The 18337-nt window shown below is 36.0% G+C and overlaps 1 protein-coding gene across 2 annotated transcripts in view; it reads left to right on the forward strand.

Annotated features, from left to right (window-relative positions):
• Positions 1 to 18337, forward strand: part of PLXDC2 (plexin domain containing 2) — a 259764-nt gene that overhangs the window by 215583 nt on the left and 25844 nt on the right. For both annotated transcript variants that reach the window (XM_066198866.1, XM_066198875.1), the window contains exons 10-12: positions 12260 to 12320; positions 15181 to 15334; positions 16711 to 16749. In XM_066198866.1, the coding sequence (XP_066054963.1) occupies positions 12260 to 12320; positions 15181 to 15334; positions 16711 to 16749 (254 nt within the window). The remainder of the gene's footprint in view (positions 1 to 12259; positions 12321 to 15180; positions 15335 to 16710; positions 16750 to 18337) is intronic.

Consider the following 18337-nt stretch of genomic DNA (forward strand, 5'->3'; position numbering starts at 1 on the left):
CTTTTGTATGCAGGGCAAGCCTGATGGGACTAAAGGAAGAAAAGACAGTGGCACGAAAGTGTTTAACGAACAAAGCATTTTCTCAAATCAGAATGAGCTCAGTGATGGTATTGTTTGATGAAAAAAAAGCCTCACAAGATTATAGTAATAGATATTCTCAAGTGGGATGGCAGCTCTGTTTAGAAGACAGCATTAGCTTCAGTGACCCTGTAGGTACACTTAAAAATAATGATAAAGATGTTCATATCAGTAAAATGTGCACAACAGTACGTTGAAAAGTACTAAGGAATGTAGATGATCCTGAGCTCACAAGATGTTTTTATTGTTAGTTAGCCTGCAGCCAGAGGAATTTGCAATTCACTGAGAATCTCACATGGATAAATAGCAGATTACTAGCCTTTCTACGTTTTTTTGTAAGTTGGTGGAATTGAATAGTAGCTGGAGTCAGTCGAATAATTGTGGAATTTCTGTAATTCCCTCAAGCCCAAATTGTCTGGAATAATTCCTATGATTAATGCTTATAAACCTAAAAAGCTCAGTCTCTGAGCAGAAACCCAGTGATCATGCACTAGCTCTCAGGGGTTTAGTACAAGTCAGTGCAAGACCAGATCATTCATTCCCCAAGTTTCTTTTCTCCCCACATTCTTCTGCAGTGTTCTCACTGATGTTCTCAGCAGCTCCATAAAATTATCCTGATCCTAACATTAATACATTTAATATCTAAGCAAGTGAATTTGAATCCTGCTTTAATACAGGAAATAGCCAGTTTTCTTGCAGCTGCAGCATTAGTCACACATACGCATACCTTGCTTTGTTTTCCTGAATAATTCAGAACAGCATGAGGACAACAGTTTTGTTCATAACTGATGCAGATTTTTAAGAAGTTCAAGGCTGGGTTATAGAACTTCAAATTATTTCTACAAGAGGAGCAGAAGATTGCTACAATTCTCTTTTAGTCTGAAATCCTAGTATTTCTGTTAAAATATTTTCTATTAAATATTTTAATAGAAAAATTAAACCTGGAGATGGGGAAGCATTTTGAAGATTCTTAACCTAGATGTAAACACAGTGATGCATTTAAGACACCTCACTCACACTAATAATATTCTACATACCTGTTTCTTACAATATCATTCGGCTTTCAAAATTTGAGCTTCTTTTCACTAACTAAAGGTTCACAGTAACATCCTTTGCCGGGATTGTTGCTGCGTCTTCTGGAGCTTCGAGAATGTTCATTATCCATTGTGGAGGTTTCCATGATATCCAAATTTGCAACACAGCCGGGAAAAGACATAGATATCACAGTTAATATGGAAAGGACCAGTGCCTGGACTGTTCTAAGACCTTCATGTAAAGTCTGTCTCGTGTACTGTCTATTACCAAATATGTGACATTCCTAAGGTGTTTTTTTATAAATGCAGGAAGTAGTTATCAAAGATACAGAGAACAGTTAAGCACTTAAATCTCACTGAGATGAGGGATAGAAGACTGTTATATATACCTGTTATACTTACCTTGAATAATACTTAATTTTGCTGGTTTATTTGGAAAGAAGATGGCAACATCCATATTTCATTTCCATGTTTAAATTCAAAGATGCACCTAAGACAGCATAATGACAAAACACTAGAAAGATAGGTAGTAGTACAATTATTTTCTGTAGAAACTTCTGCTACAATTCTTTTAAGTACTAGTAACATTTTATTCTTCATTTATTGCATTAGAACAGTAAAACAAAGCCCACCTCAGTCTTTGATGAACCGTTTATATCTAGAATTGCAATTTCTGTGCCAGTCATAAATCTTTCAAATCACAAGAGAGCTTAGCACAAACTTAATTCCTCATTGTTTGTTTATCCTGAGCATGGTAGCCATTCCAGTGTGTATTGCCATGTTCAATTAGAGAGGCATTTACTCTGGGATTAAACTTTGGGTTTTTTTCTGACAGAACTATGCCACATTCTGTCACATTGCAGCACAAAATTCTTTTCAGTTTGGTTTCATTTTCATCTGTTCATTTCTTACATTAATAGCTAAGTTTGAATTCAAACAAATTCCTATTTGATTGCAAAAGGTGGCACTCACCCATGAAAGGGTTCCACAGATGCCTTATGATGCAATTTATACATATCCTAGATATTTTAAAAAACTTGACTCACACTTCTAGTCATCATTTTGTGTGTGATAGGCTGTCTCTCTCTCATGGGTTCCTACACAAGACTATAGACTTTCTGATTCCCAAATAAATGCCTCAAATGGTCATCTACTATAACTATTGGGCTTTAATTGTATAATAAAAAGAATGCAAGGGACATTCAAATCCAAATTTCAAATAAAACAGACTTTTCCGATAACAAATTAAAAGACACTTAGCAACATTGGATTAAATAAATTTGTTAGTATAATAATATTCACAATATGCGAATAATATGTAACATGTGAAATGTGAAATACAGGTAGATGATCAATAGATGAATACAGAAAACAAATGAGAAAAAATGGAAAAACTAAGGTTATTACTTAGACACATGACTGCTTAAAAGTACTGAGAGAGAGGTTACTACATAAGGCAACTGTACCTGCTTTACCTGCTATCAGTGAAAGAGCTTCAAGAAGGTTTTGACATCTTCAGATAGGAACCACTGCTGTATGAACCCATGTTCAAAGACAGAGGAGCACAGTCAGGGTCACAGATTTCTCACTTGTTGTCTCACTGTAATGTATCATACCAAAAAACAAGGAGATAATTTAGCATCGTGTCTATAGCATCATTTCTACTAGGTTAACCTACTTAGGTTATCTTATTGACACTCAGGCTTTCTTCCTTGTTGTGGGTAAAGTCCCAAATTATATCTTTTTCACACCTCTAAAATTTGCTACATTTTCCTTCACCTAACTAGCATTAATTTGCAAGTGTTATCTTTATTTTCTGAACTGCTGATATTTTTATCCAGTTTTCTCGCTGTTGACTATCATGTATAGTTCTTTATACTATTTTGTGCTAGTTACTATTCCTGTGCTGCTGAAAGAGTCGTAAGTGAGCTGACTGTCTTCCAGTAATGGAAACAGTGGATTCGAAAATAGTTCATGGTCACTGCTCTAAGCAAATATGGCAGGATATATGTTTTGACTTTGAACATATTAGAATGTCAAAGTTCTAATATTAAAGTTAAAGGGGAAAAAACCCAACATAAGTAGGTTCTTAGTTTCTCAAGAGTTGTTAGGCCCCACAACAGCAGTTTCTGAGCCAAATATGTGTTATAGCTGCTCCTAATGAAACTACCTGGTTTATCTAGTCCTAAATGAATTTGTAATCAAAAAAGGATAGGATAGTACTGTAACAGGAAATTTCCATTATCCATCATTGCTCATTTTGCAATGCTTTTATGCATTGCTGTACATAAAAAGCAGTGCTACTGCTATTTTGTACTATATCTTATCTCCTCTTCCAATGGCCTGAAATAAATCAACTGTACTACTTACAATAGATGAAAAAATTGGACATTTTTTTCTGTCCCAAAAAATGATGTATTAGAAAATGCACAAATTTGGCCAACCCAAATTTTAGGATGATTTTTCATGTAAGTTCAGCTACAGAAAAGGTTTATAAATGGGTAAGGAAAAATAATGATTGTGCAGTAGGTTCATTCTCTCTTGTAGACCCTTGCAGTAGAATAATTTAGTGAGGAACAAGGTACTAGATTTCTTTCCTTTCATGTCTGAGATTAACCTTTTTTGGAGTTCCAAACTCCTTCCTTGATTACCAGAGAGTGGTATGTTCCAAGAAATTTCTTGCTGGGTACCTTTTATCAAATATTTATGTGTTCATGAGACTATATTCCAGAAGACAGATACCACCTACCCATTGGAGCCTAAATTGTTGGCCTAGATAATAATTTTCTCAACTGGTCCCCTTCTTTCCTTATTCCAAGTGTCAAAAAAAAAAAAAATGTGAAGCAACAGAGACAGAACATAGCATTTCAGGAATGTCAAAACTCAGGATACATCTGTGGAAACAGGCAGCTCAGATTATCCCACCTGACTCTGGGACAATTTTTAGGATGAATGTTAATCTTTTTTGGAAGCACTAGATTTTTTTTTCCTCTCATAAAAGCATCCAACCCACTGCATTACTATGGAGAAATCTATCTTCCACCAATTTTTTTATGATCATTCTTAATTTCCTTTGTTCTCATTAGAGGGAAATAAATAAATCAAGGATAAATAAAATAATTCAAATGGTTTTTAATGGCATCAACCAAGATTTTTTTAACGGAAAGTTTTTGCACTTTTTCAGATTTCCTTTTTCCCATGTTTCATTGAAATGTAATGCAGAATGGTAGCCCCAGTCACTTGTACAAGCGTTGTTCATCTTCTCATACAAAGTATCTTTTTTGCATAGTATTGCAAATTAAACACAGCCTGGGAAGCTTCCTGTGCATTGCAAAACAATTGTATGTGCCACTAAAACAGTTGTGATGTTTCCTGGTGTGATTTCAGTCCATGCCCACGGGCACTGTCCAGAGCAGTTCCCAGGCATGGTGCAGGAATTGGGCTGTTCCAAAGGTTTCTCCCAGATAGCTATTTATGTGCAGCCTCCTCCTTTTCAAGGTTGAGACAGTTTGCTTGTTCAGGCATAGGCTATTGTGTGCCAGCAGCCTTCAGTGCCAAAGAACATTTCTGGGCATGTTTATTGTACTACTATAGACAGAATGACCACAATTGTCTTAATTGCTTTCCAGAAGTGGTAGCCTCTTATAATTGTACTCCTCAATATAAACTGAGCATCATTGAGATAATATTGGCCTCAGTGCCTCCTAGATATCATTCTATAATGATGTACCGTGAAGGGAAAGTCTCTTTTTTTAGCATATTTTAAAATTTACATATTACTAAACATATATTCCGATGTAATGTTGTCAAAAATTTTATTTAAACAAATCTGAAATTCATATGTCTCTTCATAAATTTTGGATTATCTGAGATTAAGACCTACTAAAGCAAACTGCTCCATTTCCCAACGTAGTCTTCAGATTTTTTTAAAGCATACATATTTCTCAATCTTTCCAGTCACGTGAAGTGGGGGACTCTCTAACATGTCCTGGTAGAAGAAATTCCCATCTTCAGGCAAATGAATGAAATTTTATCAGTATTATTCCTTAAATGTCATCTTTAGTTCCCCCTCTATTCAGATCAATTAATTCTTCCAATATCTGCATTATCATAATGCATTAAAGAAATCACTGGATATCACAATGAATATCAGTAGGTACCATTAATTAGGTAACTGAGGAGTCTCTACTGTTCTGTAATTCTTTTTTAATCTCTTTTGATAACTGTTCCTGCTCAATGTTGACTTCAGAATTGGACTCACTTTTAGAATAAAAAATATGAGACAAAATTAAGATACTAATTTGGGAAACAACTTTTCGAACTTTAAGTTGCTTTGAACATAACCAGTTACAGGATGATTCACATCTTTCCTTGTTTTGCTCTCTATCTGAAGAGTTCACTGAGTTTTAACAAAAGGTGTTTCTCTTAGCCCTAATTCACACACCATTATAAGTATATAAACACTGGATTACGCAGAGTGAGTTTAGCACTCCAGGCCTCCTTTGCCTGTCATAGCTCCTACTTCCTTTGAGTTCATAATCTTTTTAGAGTTGTGAATGACATATAGCATGAGCAGTAACCCAGCAGTAACCAAACCATTGATGCAATTCTCCTTCTAGCAGCTCAGATGCTGATGCCCACTACTAGTGGATCAGCCATGGTGTACACTATATGTCTAGTGGGGGTTCATCTGTGATAACAGACACGTGAACAGCCCTATTTCATACCATCTCTAGGCACCAGGTCATTTTCATCCTGTCACGACGACTCTAATAGTTGTTAATGTTATCAGTGTGACTTTTTTTTTAAAGGAGTAAAATCCCAGTTAAAGTACCTGAATTAAAAAGAGAGCATGGGCAATTTGTGAATGAGATCTGTGCCTTGATACACACCACCTGAGACTTGATGTTTTTCAATTAAATTTCGAGTTCTACCATTCGTGTCTGTGAGTACTATGGGAAACACAGAAGCTGTGAAATATTGCACGCTCCTCTGGTTTTCAGAAAATCTGAACTTTGTTCTGTTTCAAATTCTATGTTATCTCAGCTGATCATTTCATGTCTCCTATGTTCCATTTCCTTACCTTTAAAGTAGAAAATGAAATATTTTCTCCAAAGGCAAATTTCATATTTTTATTTTAAAAATTAGACTGAATCAATGCAACACTTAACAGTACTTCTGAGATATTGTCAGTGTCAGCTGACTTTTCAAAGATAGAATATAGTTCAGACAATCATGTTGGAAAGAAGGGCTAAATTGTGCTTGTTAGGATCACTAACCAAAATGTAAAGTACATCCAGTAGTACTTCAGAGCTCTTTGCCTCAAACCCCGAGAAATTACTTGTGTGCCAAACATGTAGCAATGCCGACAGTTCAGATTTCTCTGCTAACCTCTGTTGCTATCAGCTCTTTATACCCATTTTGTGCAGGTACAAATGCACAAAGTCAAAGCAGTGGAGACTGTAATCTAATATGAGAGACTAATCTCAGTGTGGCTCCTTCCCAAAAAACACATTTGATATAAATTTCTGCTGATTATGTTAGAAATTCCGATACCATAATCTCATGAATTTGACTCTAGGGTCCTCCTCTTACACTATCTTTTTCCTCCTAATTGTTCAAAGCAGAGCCTTTAGCAAAAGCATATTTTTTAATCTTTATCTGCTTTTCAGTATGTTTCCTTTATTGTTGTAACTGACATTAGGTTTATAGAAAATATCCTCCTATTCTTCTTTAATCAGAACTCTGCCAAGTCTCGCTTTCACCACAATTTGATCTTTTTCTTTCTAGAGGAATTGAAAATAAAAATTACTTCTTTCATCCCACTTTTATTCTTAGCCTCTTTCAACAGAAAGAATTCCCTATGGGAGTCTTTATTTTGTACTGCCTATTCAAATGTTGTGTCAGAGTTACAAATATTGAGGCTCATGCAAGTTCAGTCATTTTCTGTAAAATGGGTTTTAACGTCTTTTATTTCTATGTTTACTTGATATTTCAGGAGTATTTTACAGAAGATGCAGCTATAGCTTACCAAATTTTCCATCCCATAAAATTGTGGAACCATTGTCAGGCTGAAGATTGACTGCTGAAATTTGTTCCACTCTGATCATCCTTATCATTACCTGAACATTTTAAGTTTTGGGCAGCACACAATGTTAAGACAATGGTGGAATTCAGTGCTGCATCAACTATTAACTATGCTTTCATAGCATTCAAATTTTTCATAAAATAGTACAGTCTGATTTTAGTTTAAAATCCTTGTGTTCAGTTAGTCAGCTATTTTTACAAGAGCAAGATGGGAGCAAATCATCTTCTGACTAATCAAATTGTCATCCAGTTCTGAAGGACAGTTTAATTAATCAATATTTAAGTAAAGAATAAATACTGAGAACATATTTATGCTAGAATTCAGATATATGAGTAGGAGTATTGAGCTAAGCAATAAGCACAAATGCTATTCAAATACCTTACAAATGCATACCACAGTCATTCACAGTGACACTTATCATGAACTTCATAAGCATTTCGAGCAGTGATTAAGTTCTGCATTTGAAAGTGGAAAATAACAAAGGACAGAAAATTCAGTCTTTCCCCAGACAGTACGGTGTGGCAAGAAAGTGATATTTGAAGAGTGAAGGAACCAAATAGGAGCCTGCTCTGTGGTAAAGCGAGGTAAAAACCAGATCAAGCACAAAGATAAACATTTTGTCCTCCAAAAATCACTCTATAATTAGAGTTATTTTTCAGTTGGACAGACACAAAGTTCCCATATTTTTTAATAGTATATATATATATATATATTTATATTTATTTTTTACATCCTATTTCACCTTGGAAAGAAATTCCACTTTAAAATATTCAAATCCTTCTTTTAGTAATTCAAACATCTTAGCAACTGTCTTAATCTTTTCACAATGTGATGGTCCTTCCTTAATGGTTGAAGTCAAAAAAGAGTTCTGCCTCTTCAATTTCCATTTAATTTTCCAGATTAGTCTTTTATTTAGCTGAGTTAATAAACCTTTTACCTGAACTAAATCATTAAATTGTATTTACAAAATCATTTCAGATTTTTGGGATGCCTTTCATTTCAAAAAAATCTGTTCTTTACATGCTCTTACAGAGGCAAAAATAGTAGGAAAGTATTGGTTTGAATGACACGTGCTGTGCATTTCAGTGCTCTTGATTGTCATACACCAGCTCAACCTGGAAAAAAGGTATTCCCCTACAGACTTTGCCTCTTTACTTCCCCATACTTTTCCATTATGTTTCTTGCTTTTACAGGTTAAACCTTGATGAATTTTCTATATTCAGGTTATCTCATTTATTATCATCATCATCATCATCATTAATCCTCACTGAACTATCTATAAGAAAAGTAGCAAAGCATTTCATGTCCTGCACTGAGTGGACACTTCATTCAAATATTCTCTGCCGAAAATAGGTGAATGGCATTGGTAAATAGGATGGCATTTCCAACTCCTTTCTGGCTACATACAGTTCACTGAAAAGATTCTGACAGCTTTCTTGTTTCTCAGACTCAGCTGCATTCGCTATGCCAAGTCATCATTGCTATATGTGTAAAGGCATTCATTCTCCCTTTCCTCCCTGAACCAGTAGTTCAGAGTTCCACACAAATCCTGAAATTCCTTGCATTTCATAAATGTTCCTATTTTCATTTCCTGGAAGATCTTTATTATAGCTTTACTCGGAGCTGGGTTCAGTCACCAGTTTAAAATGAAGTTGTTATAAAATAGCCATGTTGACAGATGGCATAAACAGCGCAGCAAATCAAATCTGCTCCAATGTTTTAATGGCAACAGGGAATTATCACCACACTACTAAATTAAGGTCTTAAAAAGGCAGTCAGTAAAGCGGGTGCTGCACTGAAATGACAGTTTCCAGAACTCTGACTCAACAAGGCAGCAACAACAGTAGCTTCTATGGCTGACATCAAGTGATATATGCCCCAAAGGAAGTTCACAAACAGGTTTGCCAGAAGACCATCTCATTGCTGATAAAGCTTTCTGATAATATTGTTTGGACTCACTATGCATCAGCGGAAATGTTAAATAAACAGTGCCCATGGTTTAATGTACTTTTTTTAGGGCAGAGTCTTCTCAAGTCTGCCTCACATGTTTGAAAGAGCCATTCCAAGTCCTTGCATGTTGCATTCAGTGTTTGGTGGTTGGTTAATTCCTGGCGAAAAAGAAAAATTAACCCCAGAAATGTCACCCACCCTGATAATTCATTAGTTTGTAAGAAAAGAGTTAAGAACTGTAAATGAGTGCACCAGGCATACATTTTTATTCATTTAATTTTTGGACCCTTAAATTTTACATCATTTAGATATAAGATAAAATCTAGATTTGTTAATCCCTACTAGCTCTAAGTACATTAGGTTGAATTAGCATAGATATGTGACTGCAGTAGCTGCCTCAAGTGGAGGAACTTATGGAGTAGCTTGATTTCATGTCTAAATATTTGGCTTGGTTTTCTGATGTACTGAATATCCTCAAAACCATTGGATTTGGGCCAGAGCAGTATGAATAAAATGTAATGGATTTATGAGTATTCATTACATCTGGAAAATCAGTCCAGTCCTGCTTAGAGATGAGCACAGAAGTTGCTAATGAAGCTCTTTAAATTTTAGAGAAAAGTAGGGGAGACTAGAAAAAATAAAGTTCTACTCATACCTGGAATAACATGTCATCATTTCTTTCTGCTTAGTAAAGCTTTTCTTGTTCTTTCAAATATTCACAGAGACAGAATACTACAGAGATGGAGAAGCAGCTCTGTGCCCCCAGCATAGCACTGATTCATTCATACTTCAGCAAGAAAACACTTCTCCAGTGGTCTTTATTCATAGAATGGTTCTGATTCAAAGGGACCTTTCAGATTACTCTGTGCAGCCCCATTAACATGGGCAGAAGCATCTTGCACTAGATGCAAGGTTGCACAAAGCCCCATGCAACCAGACCTTGAACACTTCCAATGACGGGACATTCACAATTTCTTTGACAGTCTATTCTAGTGACTCACCAGCATCACTGTAAAAAATTCTTCCTTATATCAAATATTAATCTATTTTCTTTCAATTAAAACCATTTCTCCATGTCTGGTCACTACAGTCTTTGATAAAACGTCTCTCTCCATCTTTCTTATAAGCTCCCTTTAAGTGTGGAAAGTCTGTATTGGGTTTTCCTGGAGCCTTCTCTTCTCCAGGCTGAACAACCCCAATTCTCTCAGCCTGTCTTCATACGAGAGGTGCCCCAGCCCTGTGATCAACTTTGTGGCTCTCCTCTGGACTTGCTCCAGCCAATGTCAATTGACTTCCTATTGTTAGAGACCTCATGCATTGGGAAGGAGATATCTGTATTTCTCTGAAGTACATTTCTTGTTTGAACATTTTTCTGTTAGTGGCAACGGGGTTTTGGAGAAGCCAGTTGCTACAGAGTGTGGGAAAATTGACACTTCTTAGTTTTGGGGTATTTCCTGAAAGGTGGCTGTAGTCAGGTGGGGTTGGTCTCTTTATTCAGGCAGCAACTGACAGAACGAGAGGACACAGTCTCAGGCTGCGCCAAGGGAAGTATAGGTTGGATATTAGGAAAAAGATTTTTACAGAAAGGGTGATAAAATACTGGAATGGTCTGCCCAGGGAGGTGGTGGAGTCACCATCCCTGGATGTGTCTAAAGAAAGATTGGATGTGGCACTCAGTGCCATGGTTTAGTTGAGGTGTTAGGGCTGGGTTGATCTCGATGATCTTGGAGGTCTCTTCCAACATTGTAATTCTGTGATTCTGTGATTTCTTTTGGTAATATTGCAAATGGCATAATGTGGATCAGTGCAGGTATAACAAGAGAATGAACATTTTTCTCAGCATCTTTTCTCCAAGACATTATAGATTCTGCTCAAAATAATTATATGGAGATATTTCTTACCCTAAGTGTGTTGTCAACATTGTTTACATTTTCTTAACATCCTCTCCTCCTATAAAAATAATTACGATGTTCCATTCTTCCAAATGAACCTGTTACCTCGGTTGAAGTAGGTAGCACTTGACATGTCTTGTTATCTTTCAATTCTTTGTAAACAAAAAAATGACCCTTAAATACAGCTAACTGTAACAGTGGCCTTATTTGCTTGCTTAGTCTTATTTAAAAACACCAAAATGTTGGGGTTTTATACATTCAGGTAAGTTAACACCATGGGTCCCAAATGACATCACTCTGTCTCATAACAAAATTCTGCAGGAAATGAATGCAGAAATCAAAAACATACCCTCCAAAATAAAAAACACCCCAGCTGGGAAGAATATCCTTCACAGCTGAGTATTGTGGTTTAGTCATTTGCTTTCCATTTTAATAATGCTTTCTGTTTGTGATGCTACCTGTTGTCTAGGAAACACAAACTTGTTCTACAATCACTGATAATAATATTGTTGAGAGATGGAGGTTTCCTGGGGAATCATTGTATTAAAGTGTTGCAAGCTCCTTAAAAATTTCTTTGTTATATATAGCAAAAGAAAAAGGATATTGCAAGCAGGTTATTAAACTCACCCAATTTGATAAGAAATATGCATGCAATTTAAGTTTTCTGCATCTAGAGAGGAGGTAGAAGCAGCTGTAGAGTGTTCTCTATTTGTCACAGAGAGTGTTCAGAGGAGCTGTGAACATTGATCAAATGGCTATTTGTCTATCTTGATGTCTCAGATCACTTTGCCTGATAAACCCAGTGACTGGTCCACTGCATCCTTTGTGGGATTAAATTTTCCTGGCTATGAAGTTTGGACAACAATAATTAAACTAATTTACATCAATATGGTTGACATCAAACTTAAAAATGCTATGTGTCAGTGACATCTTAAGAATAATTATCCAGTGGAAGGGAGATATTCCTATTTTAAAATGATAAATTTTAAAAACTAAAAGTCTCATTCATTGAAACACCTTTCACTGGATTAAAGGAGTGAGTCATATTGTGAGCAAAAGCATCTTGAATAAAAGTGATACCATATAAAACATATGGATTTTAAATCGTATCATTTACTTATTCTTTCTGTCACTCTGTTCTGTTCCTTTCCCTTCCTTTATTCTTTTTTTCCTCCTATTTCCATCTGGACAACTTCTATCTATTTCATGATTTAAAGATGCTCCAGTGGATTTGATCGTCACCGACAAGATTGGGTAGACAGTGGCTGCCCTGAAGAGGTATGTGTGTAGTTTACATCCTCAGCCCATCAGAGACAATTTATATAGTTATGATGTTTTTGTTTAAATTATTCAGATTATAAAGCATGATTTCAAGGCCAAATACATACTATATTTGTCATTCAGGGGAAATCCCAAAAGGCATAACAAAGAACAATCTGAGCAGTTTCACTCCCCATTTGAGGGAATAAAATGGACAAAACCTAAAATTTTATCTTTTGGAAACTACTTTAATTAAACAAAACCCCAAAAAACAGAAAGCCTCCTCCAAAAAGTGTCCCTGTGCTGATCTTCTTATAGATCTCTGACTTTTGCCAGAAAAGAGGAAGAAACTGTGATGAAAACCCTTTGCTGGCGTAGCCTTAAGTGAAAAACAGACATTGCATTTTGATTATGAAATCTGGCCAAATCATTTAGTAAAGAAGAAATTACAGAGATGAATCCACAGAGATAAAATTAAAATAATAATTTAAATAAAAATCTAAAAGCCCTCACACAACCAGCCTTCATGGCATTTTGATTTCTTTTTAGGGAGATGCAGTGAGAGGATGAGAAAGATCTCATTCTGGTAGTGGTGGACTGTCAGACAGGGGCTATAAACCTCCTCTGAAATTTATCTGGGGTATTCTTAGACCAGAGAAGTTTATTTTCAGCAAACTTTTATAAGCAATGATGATTCTGTTCCAGTTTAAAAGCCCCTTTACAAGCATTTTTGGTTTGAGGTTTGTTTTGGGTTTCATTTTCCTTTTTTTTTTTTCCATGTTGAGATTGTGGTAATAGGAGCAAATTAATTTATGGCACTTTTAATCATCTGGTGGTCATAAAGAAGCAGTTCTTTTTCCATTTTTGCTGAACAGGCTAAAAATCCTCATGAGTTTCAGCAACATAGGCCTTCTGAAATGTCAGGTGAAACCCAGGGCAAAACATAGCCCTAGGTGTCTAGTTTAAAAAGCACATTCTGTTTTATTTTCAGTAGAAGCAAAGAGAAGTAATATTATAAATCCATATTAATGGAAGAATTTTTTCTTGTAACTGTAATTGCAAAATAACTGCAACCTACATACTGCCTTATTACATGGCCTTGAGGCTTTCAGCTTCGCAGTTTATCACCAGCTGATTTGAAAGCAACATTTCTGAGATATTTATTTTCTGTGGAGGGCAACCTCTTCAGGAACATAAGAAAAAGTTACTGGGAGCATGTGTTTTTGTCGTGCACAACCCTTGTATTGCTTTAATCCAGATTATAATTAGCTAGGACTCAATTGTGCATGCAAATTAAGATATCAAAAAACTTCTCTCTGCAGGATGTTAACATTCCCTTCTGCTTCTCCTTTCTTTTTTCAGTTCAGCATGTGCTCCAAGGTTTAGTACATGATCTGAGAGGGAATTATCGATACACCAAGTGTATCTGAGAAATTAATAGTTTAATTTGCAATTTCAGACTACTTGGTGCCAGTTCACTGTCCAGCCTTTAGGCTCTCTGGAGTAGAAGCTACAGCTTGCTTGGCATCTTCCAGAGTTATGCCTGAGCTGGCTGCTAGAATTCAGGGAAGGATCAATAATTAGCACACAATGTTTAGTTTTAGATGCTTCACTCAAGAGGATAAATAATGAGGATTCTCATAGTAAGATTTCTTTATTTTTAATATAGATTTTAAGCTAAATTTTGATTAAATTGCATCAGTAAAATTAACAGTATTTTTCAAAAAAATCCAAAGACATTTAAAGAATAATTATCCTGCAGGTACTGATACATTTCTGTAATGTAATAAATAATTTCTGGTAAAACAAAGAATGATAAAATATCTGTGTATATTGAAAGAAAGACAATGACCACTGGGTTTTGACAGCCAGATTTCAATAAGATGAGATAAACGTGTACAGGGTTCCACTTCTCATTAAAATGAATGGGAACAACAGGAGTTAGATGCAGTTCCCATATTTGCTGCAAGATAATTGGATGTATTTTCCTGCAAAACTGTGAAACATAAAAGAAATTATTCATTGCATCTTCAGGATTTTAAAAATGTGCAGAACTTGGGAGAAAAAAAGGAGCAAGTGGACTCTACATTTGTATCAAAATATTTGCCCATGCAAATAAATATTAAATTATTATATGGTGATGACTGTTACTTATAGTGTGCTATGATATTATAATAATTTTATTAATTTTTGTTGCATATATTTTATCATAATTATGTTTTATGTTTATATATCTATTTATATGGTTTTATATATACAAATAATACCTTACATTTTAGTATTATGTAGAATTAATAGGCATATAGTGAACGGATTGTCTTATTGTAGTAAATAAATATCCTATAGGCCGAATGCATGCACACATTTTACGCATATATGTGTGTTCCTTTGTGATAATTACATGTAAAGCCTAATTAAATGCTCCAATTAATGACACATTGTTCACTATGAAGAGCTACTACTTAATTCCCACATATCTTTTTTAACATGTTTTGTTTTGTCACCTGGATTGATGGCAGTGAGTTTTCATAACAGAAGAATGAAAATCTGAATTATAAACTTAGATGTTAAACTCTGATCAAGGGAAGTAACAAGTTTGACAGTCTGAGATGACTATGGAACCTTGTCATTAACAATGAGGGGTTGTAAATTTTGCAGATAGATGTAAAAATACATGTTGCTGAATGCTGCATAGAGACTTGAAAGGGGACAAGAAAAAAAAGATTTTTTTTTTAAAAAAAGCTCTTGAAATTTCTTGATCTAGTGTCTATTTTCACTCTTTTTATCACAGCAACTTGCCCATGACTAAATTCTTCATTCTTGACATTTTCCACTGAGAATTAATTTTTTCTTCCTTGTTTCTGTTGTTTCCCAACAGTCAAAGGATAAGATCTGTGAGAAGAATATAGACACAACTGAAACACCTCTGTACTCCACCACCACCCTCCTGCCAACCACCACAAGGTTCAGAGTTTTAACAACCACCAGAGGATCCACCACTTCCCACCTTCCAACTAGCCTGCCCACAGAAGGTGACATGTGTACACTGCTTTTTTACATTTGTAAAAAAACGTAATTTACAACTCAGAAAAAAATTTATTTTCTTTAATTATGTGTTGATGACAACTTTTTCCCTCTGGGGCAGCAGAAGGAGTTGGGAATTGCAGTCAAGGCTCTTGCTGTTAAATTGCTCACTCTTGCACCAGTAAGGTGCAAAGGGGATGAAGGCTCAAGGAGAGGATCCTGCTGGAGAGGCAAGGACAAGTTAGGAAGACTTCTAGAGAACTTGAGATTATAATGACTTTTCATGTTCCTTTACATTCTGGCAGTAGTCCAAAATCTGCTGAAATAGTAGTAGTAAACATCCCTGCTAAATCTAGAAGAAATTCCTATCACAGACTTAATGAATTTGTAATTCTCTTGTGAATTCTATTTAGCCAGGTGAAAATTATAGATAGTCCAAAATAAAAACCTCTATGAAATATGCCTGTTTACTTTTTTTCAGTCAGTTGACACTGTTCTTTTCATGTGGTGCTCACTGTTGTGAGATAGTTCCTCTAGGCTTCTAAATTAACCGGGTAAGTCACGTTGGGTCAGTTCTCATCGTCATACCAATGGCTGCCTAAATTTTACCTTTCTGAGCTTGGGATACCCTGCTTTACTGCTTTTGGAGAAAATTAATCTGGGCAAAAAAGCTAATTCAGATTAATTAAGGAGCATCTATAAAATGTGTGTCTGTGCATTTGTTGAAATTGTATGTTAACACAAGAAAAAGTACGAGGTACAGATTTTCCAAGTAGCCTGTGACAGGAAAATCTGAACTGAAGGCATTTCAAGGTGGGAATCTACTGATAAGAAAGTCTGGTTTTGTTTAAAGTGATAAAAGTTTAGAAACTGTCAGTGCAGCATTTGGACTGCATTAAAAGGAATATTCTCTGTCCTTCTGTTCATTAAAATTTACAAGAAAAAGAGGAATATGGAAATAAATTGGGTTTAGTATTAGTAGACCTTTTCAAGATTCTTCGAAAAGGAACTAAGTCATTGTCTTACTTTATTGACATATGTTGATTCGTATAGTCCTTAATATTATAGAATGCTCAAGCTATGTGTGAACATGTAATATATATGAATTATTTATAAACATTATGAGACAGAGTCTCATACTCTTATTTGCCAGTGTTTCCAATCCTCCTGAATGCTTTAACACTCTCATAAATGTTTATTTTTAATGGTAAGAAAGTGTAGTTAGTGCTCAGTGTAAGAAACACACAATCTAGTTCTCATTGAGTTGAGTACCAAATAATTTTCTTGTTGTGGAATGTTTTTAGCATTAGAAACTGATTGCTAAAATGATTCATGACCTAGAAAAATACATTTTCCTTCAACTAATTTTGAATTTCCTTTATAGATGACACCAAGATAGCACTGCACCTAAAAGATAATGGAGGTAAGAGATTTTTTTTTTTGTCTGTAACTAGTGTCAGTAACTAGTACAGTGACTGTAATGCAGTATTAATGCAGTTATTGACTATAATAATGCAGTTTTATTTAACTGAATTAAGATATTATATGGTGCTAGTTCTAAATAATAATATTGTGCTATAAAGTCATTCACAGTAGTGAATTATTACTTGACATTTTGTGAATAAGTATACTCATTTTATATCTATGTCTGTACTAGCAGAGATCCTGCATTTCTCCATGCACATTCCCTGTGCAAGTTAATAAGATCACCTTGTCCAACCAATAAAGGTCCCTGTTAAACGAGGCTCTGCAGGGGACTGCTTTTGTCATCTTTGTGAGTTCAAGGACTGAGACCTGAGCTTTTTCCTTCCCCCTTTGAAGTGGATGAGAATTCCCCTACTAGAATAGAACAGTTGTTAGACATCGCCTGCGCCTGTGTTCATTGCCAAAGCAGAGCTTGCTGAGGTGAAAAGGAAGATTTGAGTTCATTTCTGAAGGCTTCAGAATAGTCTATCAAAGCAGAGGAAGATTTGCTGAGGAAATTTAAATAGATCACATTTCCACTGATATTAAGGGGAATATTATTGGCTCTGATTGCCTTTCCAAGCAGGGAGCATGAAGTTTCTCTCGTGGGTCAAAGGAACAGGTAGCCAAGTGTGGCAGCAGGCACAGGCATGGCACAGGGCAAGTCCAGCAGCTCAGAGGAAGCAACTGGGGTCAACCCTGGTCTAGTGACCACCAGCTGAGTCTGCAGCCATGAGGCTGACCCAGGGTCAAGGCAGGAAGCCAGACTGGCAAAGAAGGGAGCAGCAAAACAGCAAAGAGGCACAGCTGCCAACAGACAGCTCAGGAAAGGACCAGAGGAAGCATCTCTCATCAGTGACCCTAGAGAAGGTGAAATGGGGAACCAGGTCTGCACAGGAATTCTGCTGCAGGAAAATGATAAACAGCTCCAAGGCTCATCCAAGGAGGCACAGTCCATGGACAGTGTTGGTCCAGGATACAAGATCAGAGATGGGACTGAACATAGATTCATCTACAACATAGCTTAGGTTTGAACCTGAGCTTACAGGGGGACCCCAACATCATGGGCAGAGGTCCCACAAACAGCAGTCCAGAACAGCTGAGATACAGCAGTTTCTCAGGACCCTCACAGAGAATTATTCAAGTTTTGAAAAAAAACAGAGTGCAGATGCCATTTAGTTTGTTGGTCTGTTTTCCTGTCATTTGTGTTTCAGTCATATTCAGCCATTATTTTCTCCTTCCCTCAAACTAGAGATCTGCTCACTCCATTGGGGGAGGTTGTCATCCTCTTCATTACCAGTCTCCCCGCTGTCATTTTCCTGTCACTAACCGCAGCATGGCTGGTCACGTGCTGTATTGGGCATTGAATTGTCCATTTGTTGGCAGTGGTGTTTTTTGACATTGCTTTGCCACATAAGTGATTCCTTAGAATAAAGTGATCTGTAAACTCAATGTAGTACTTTTAAAGCATTTTGTCTATGGAAATATCCCTGAAATTTTCTTTCTGTCTTGAAATCAAATTGCTTCTTATTTTATTGAGAAAAGTG

Source organism: Chamaea fasciata, unplaced genomic scaffold (assembly GCF_029207755.1).
Source record: "Chamaea fasciata isolate MVZ Bird 193981 ecotype frontalis unplaced genomic scaffold, bChaFas1.0.hap1 SCAF_1, whole genome shotgun sequence".
In the NCBI taxonomy this organism is placed as follows: Eukaryota; Metazoa; Chordata; class Aves; order Passeriformes; family Sylviidae; genus Chamaea; species Chamaea fasciata.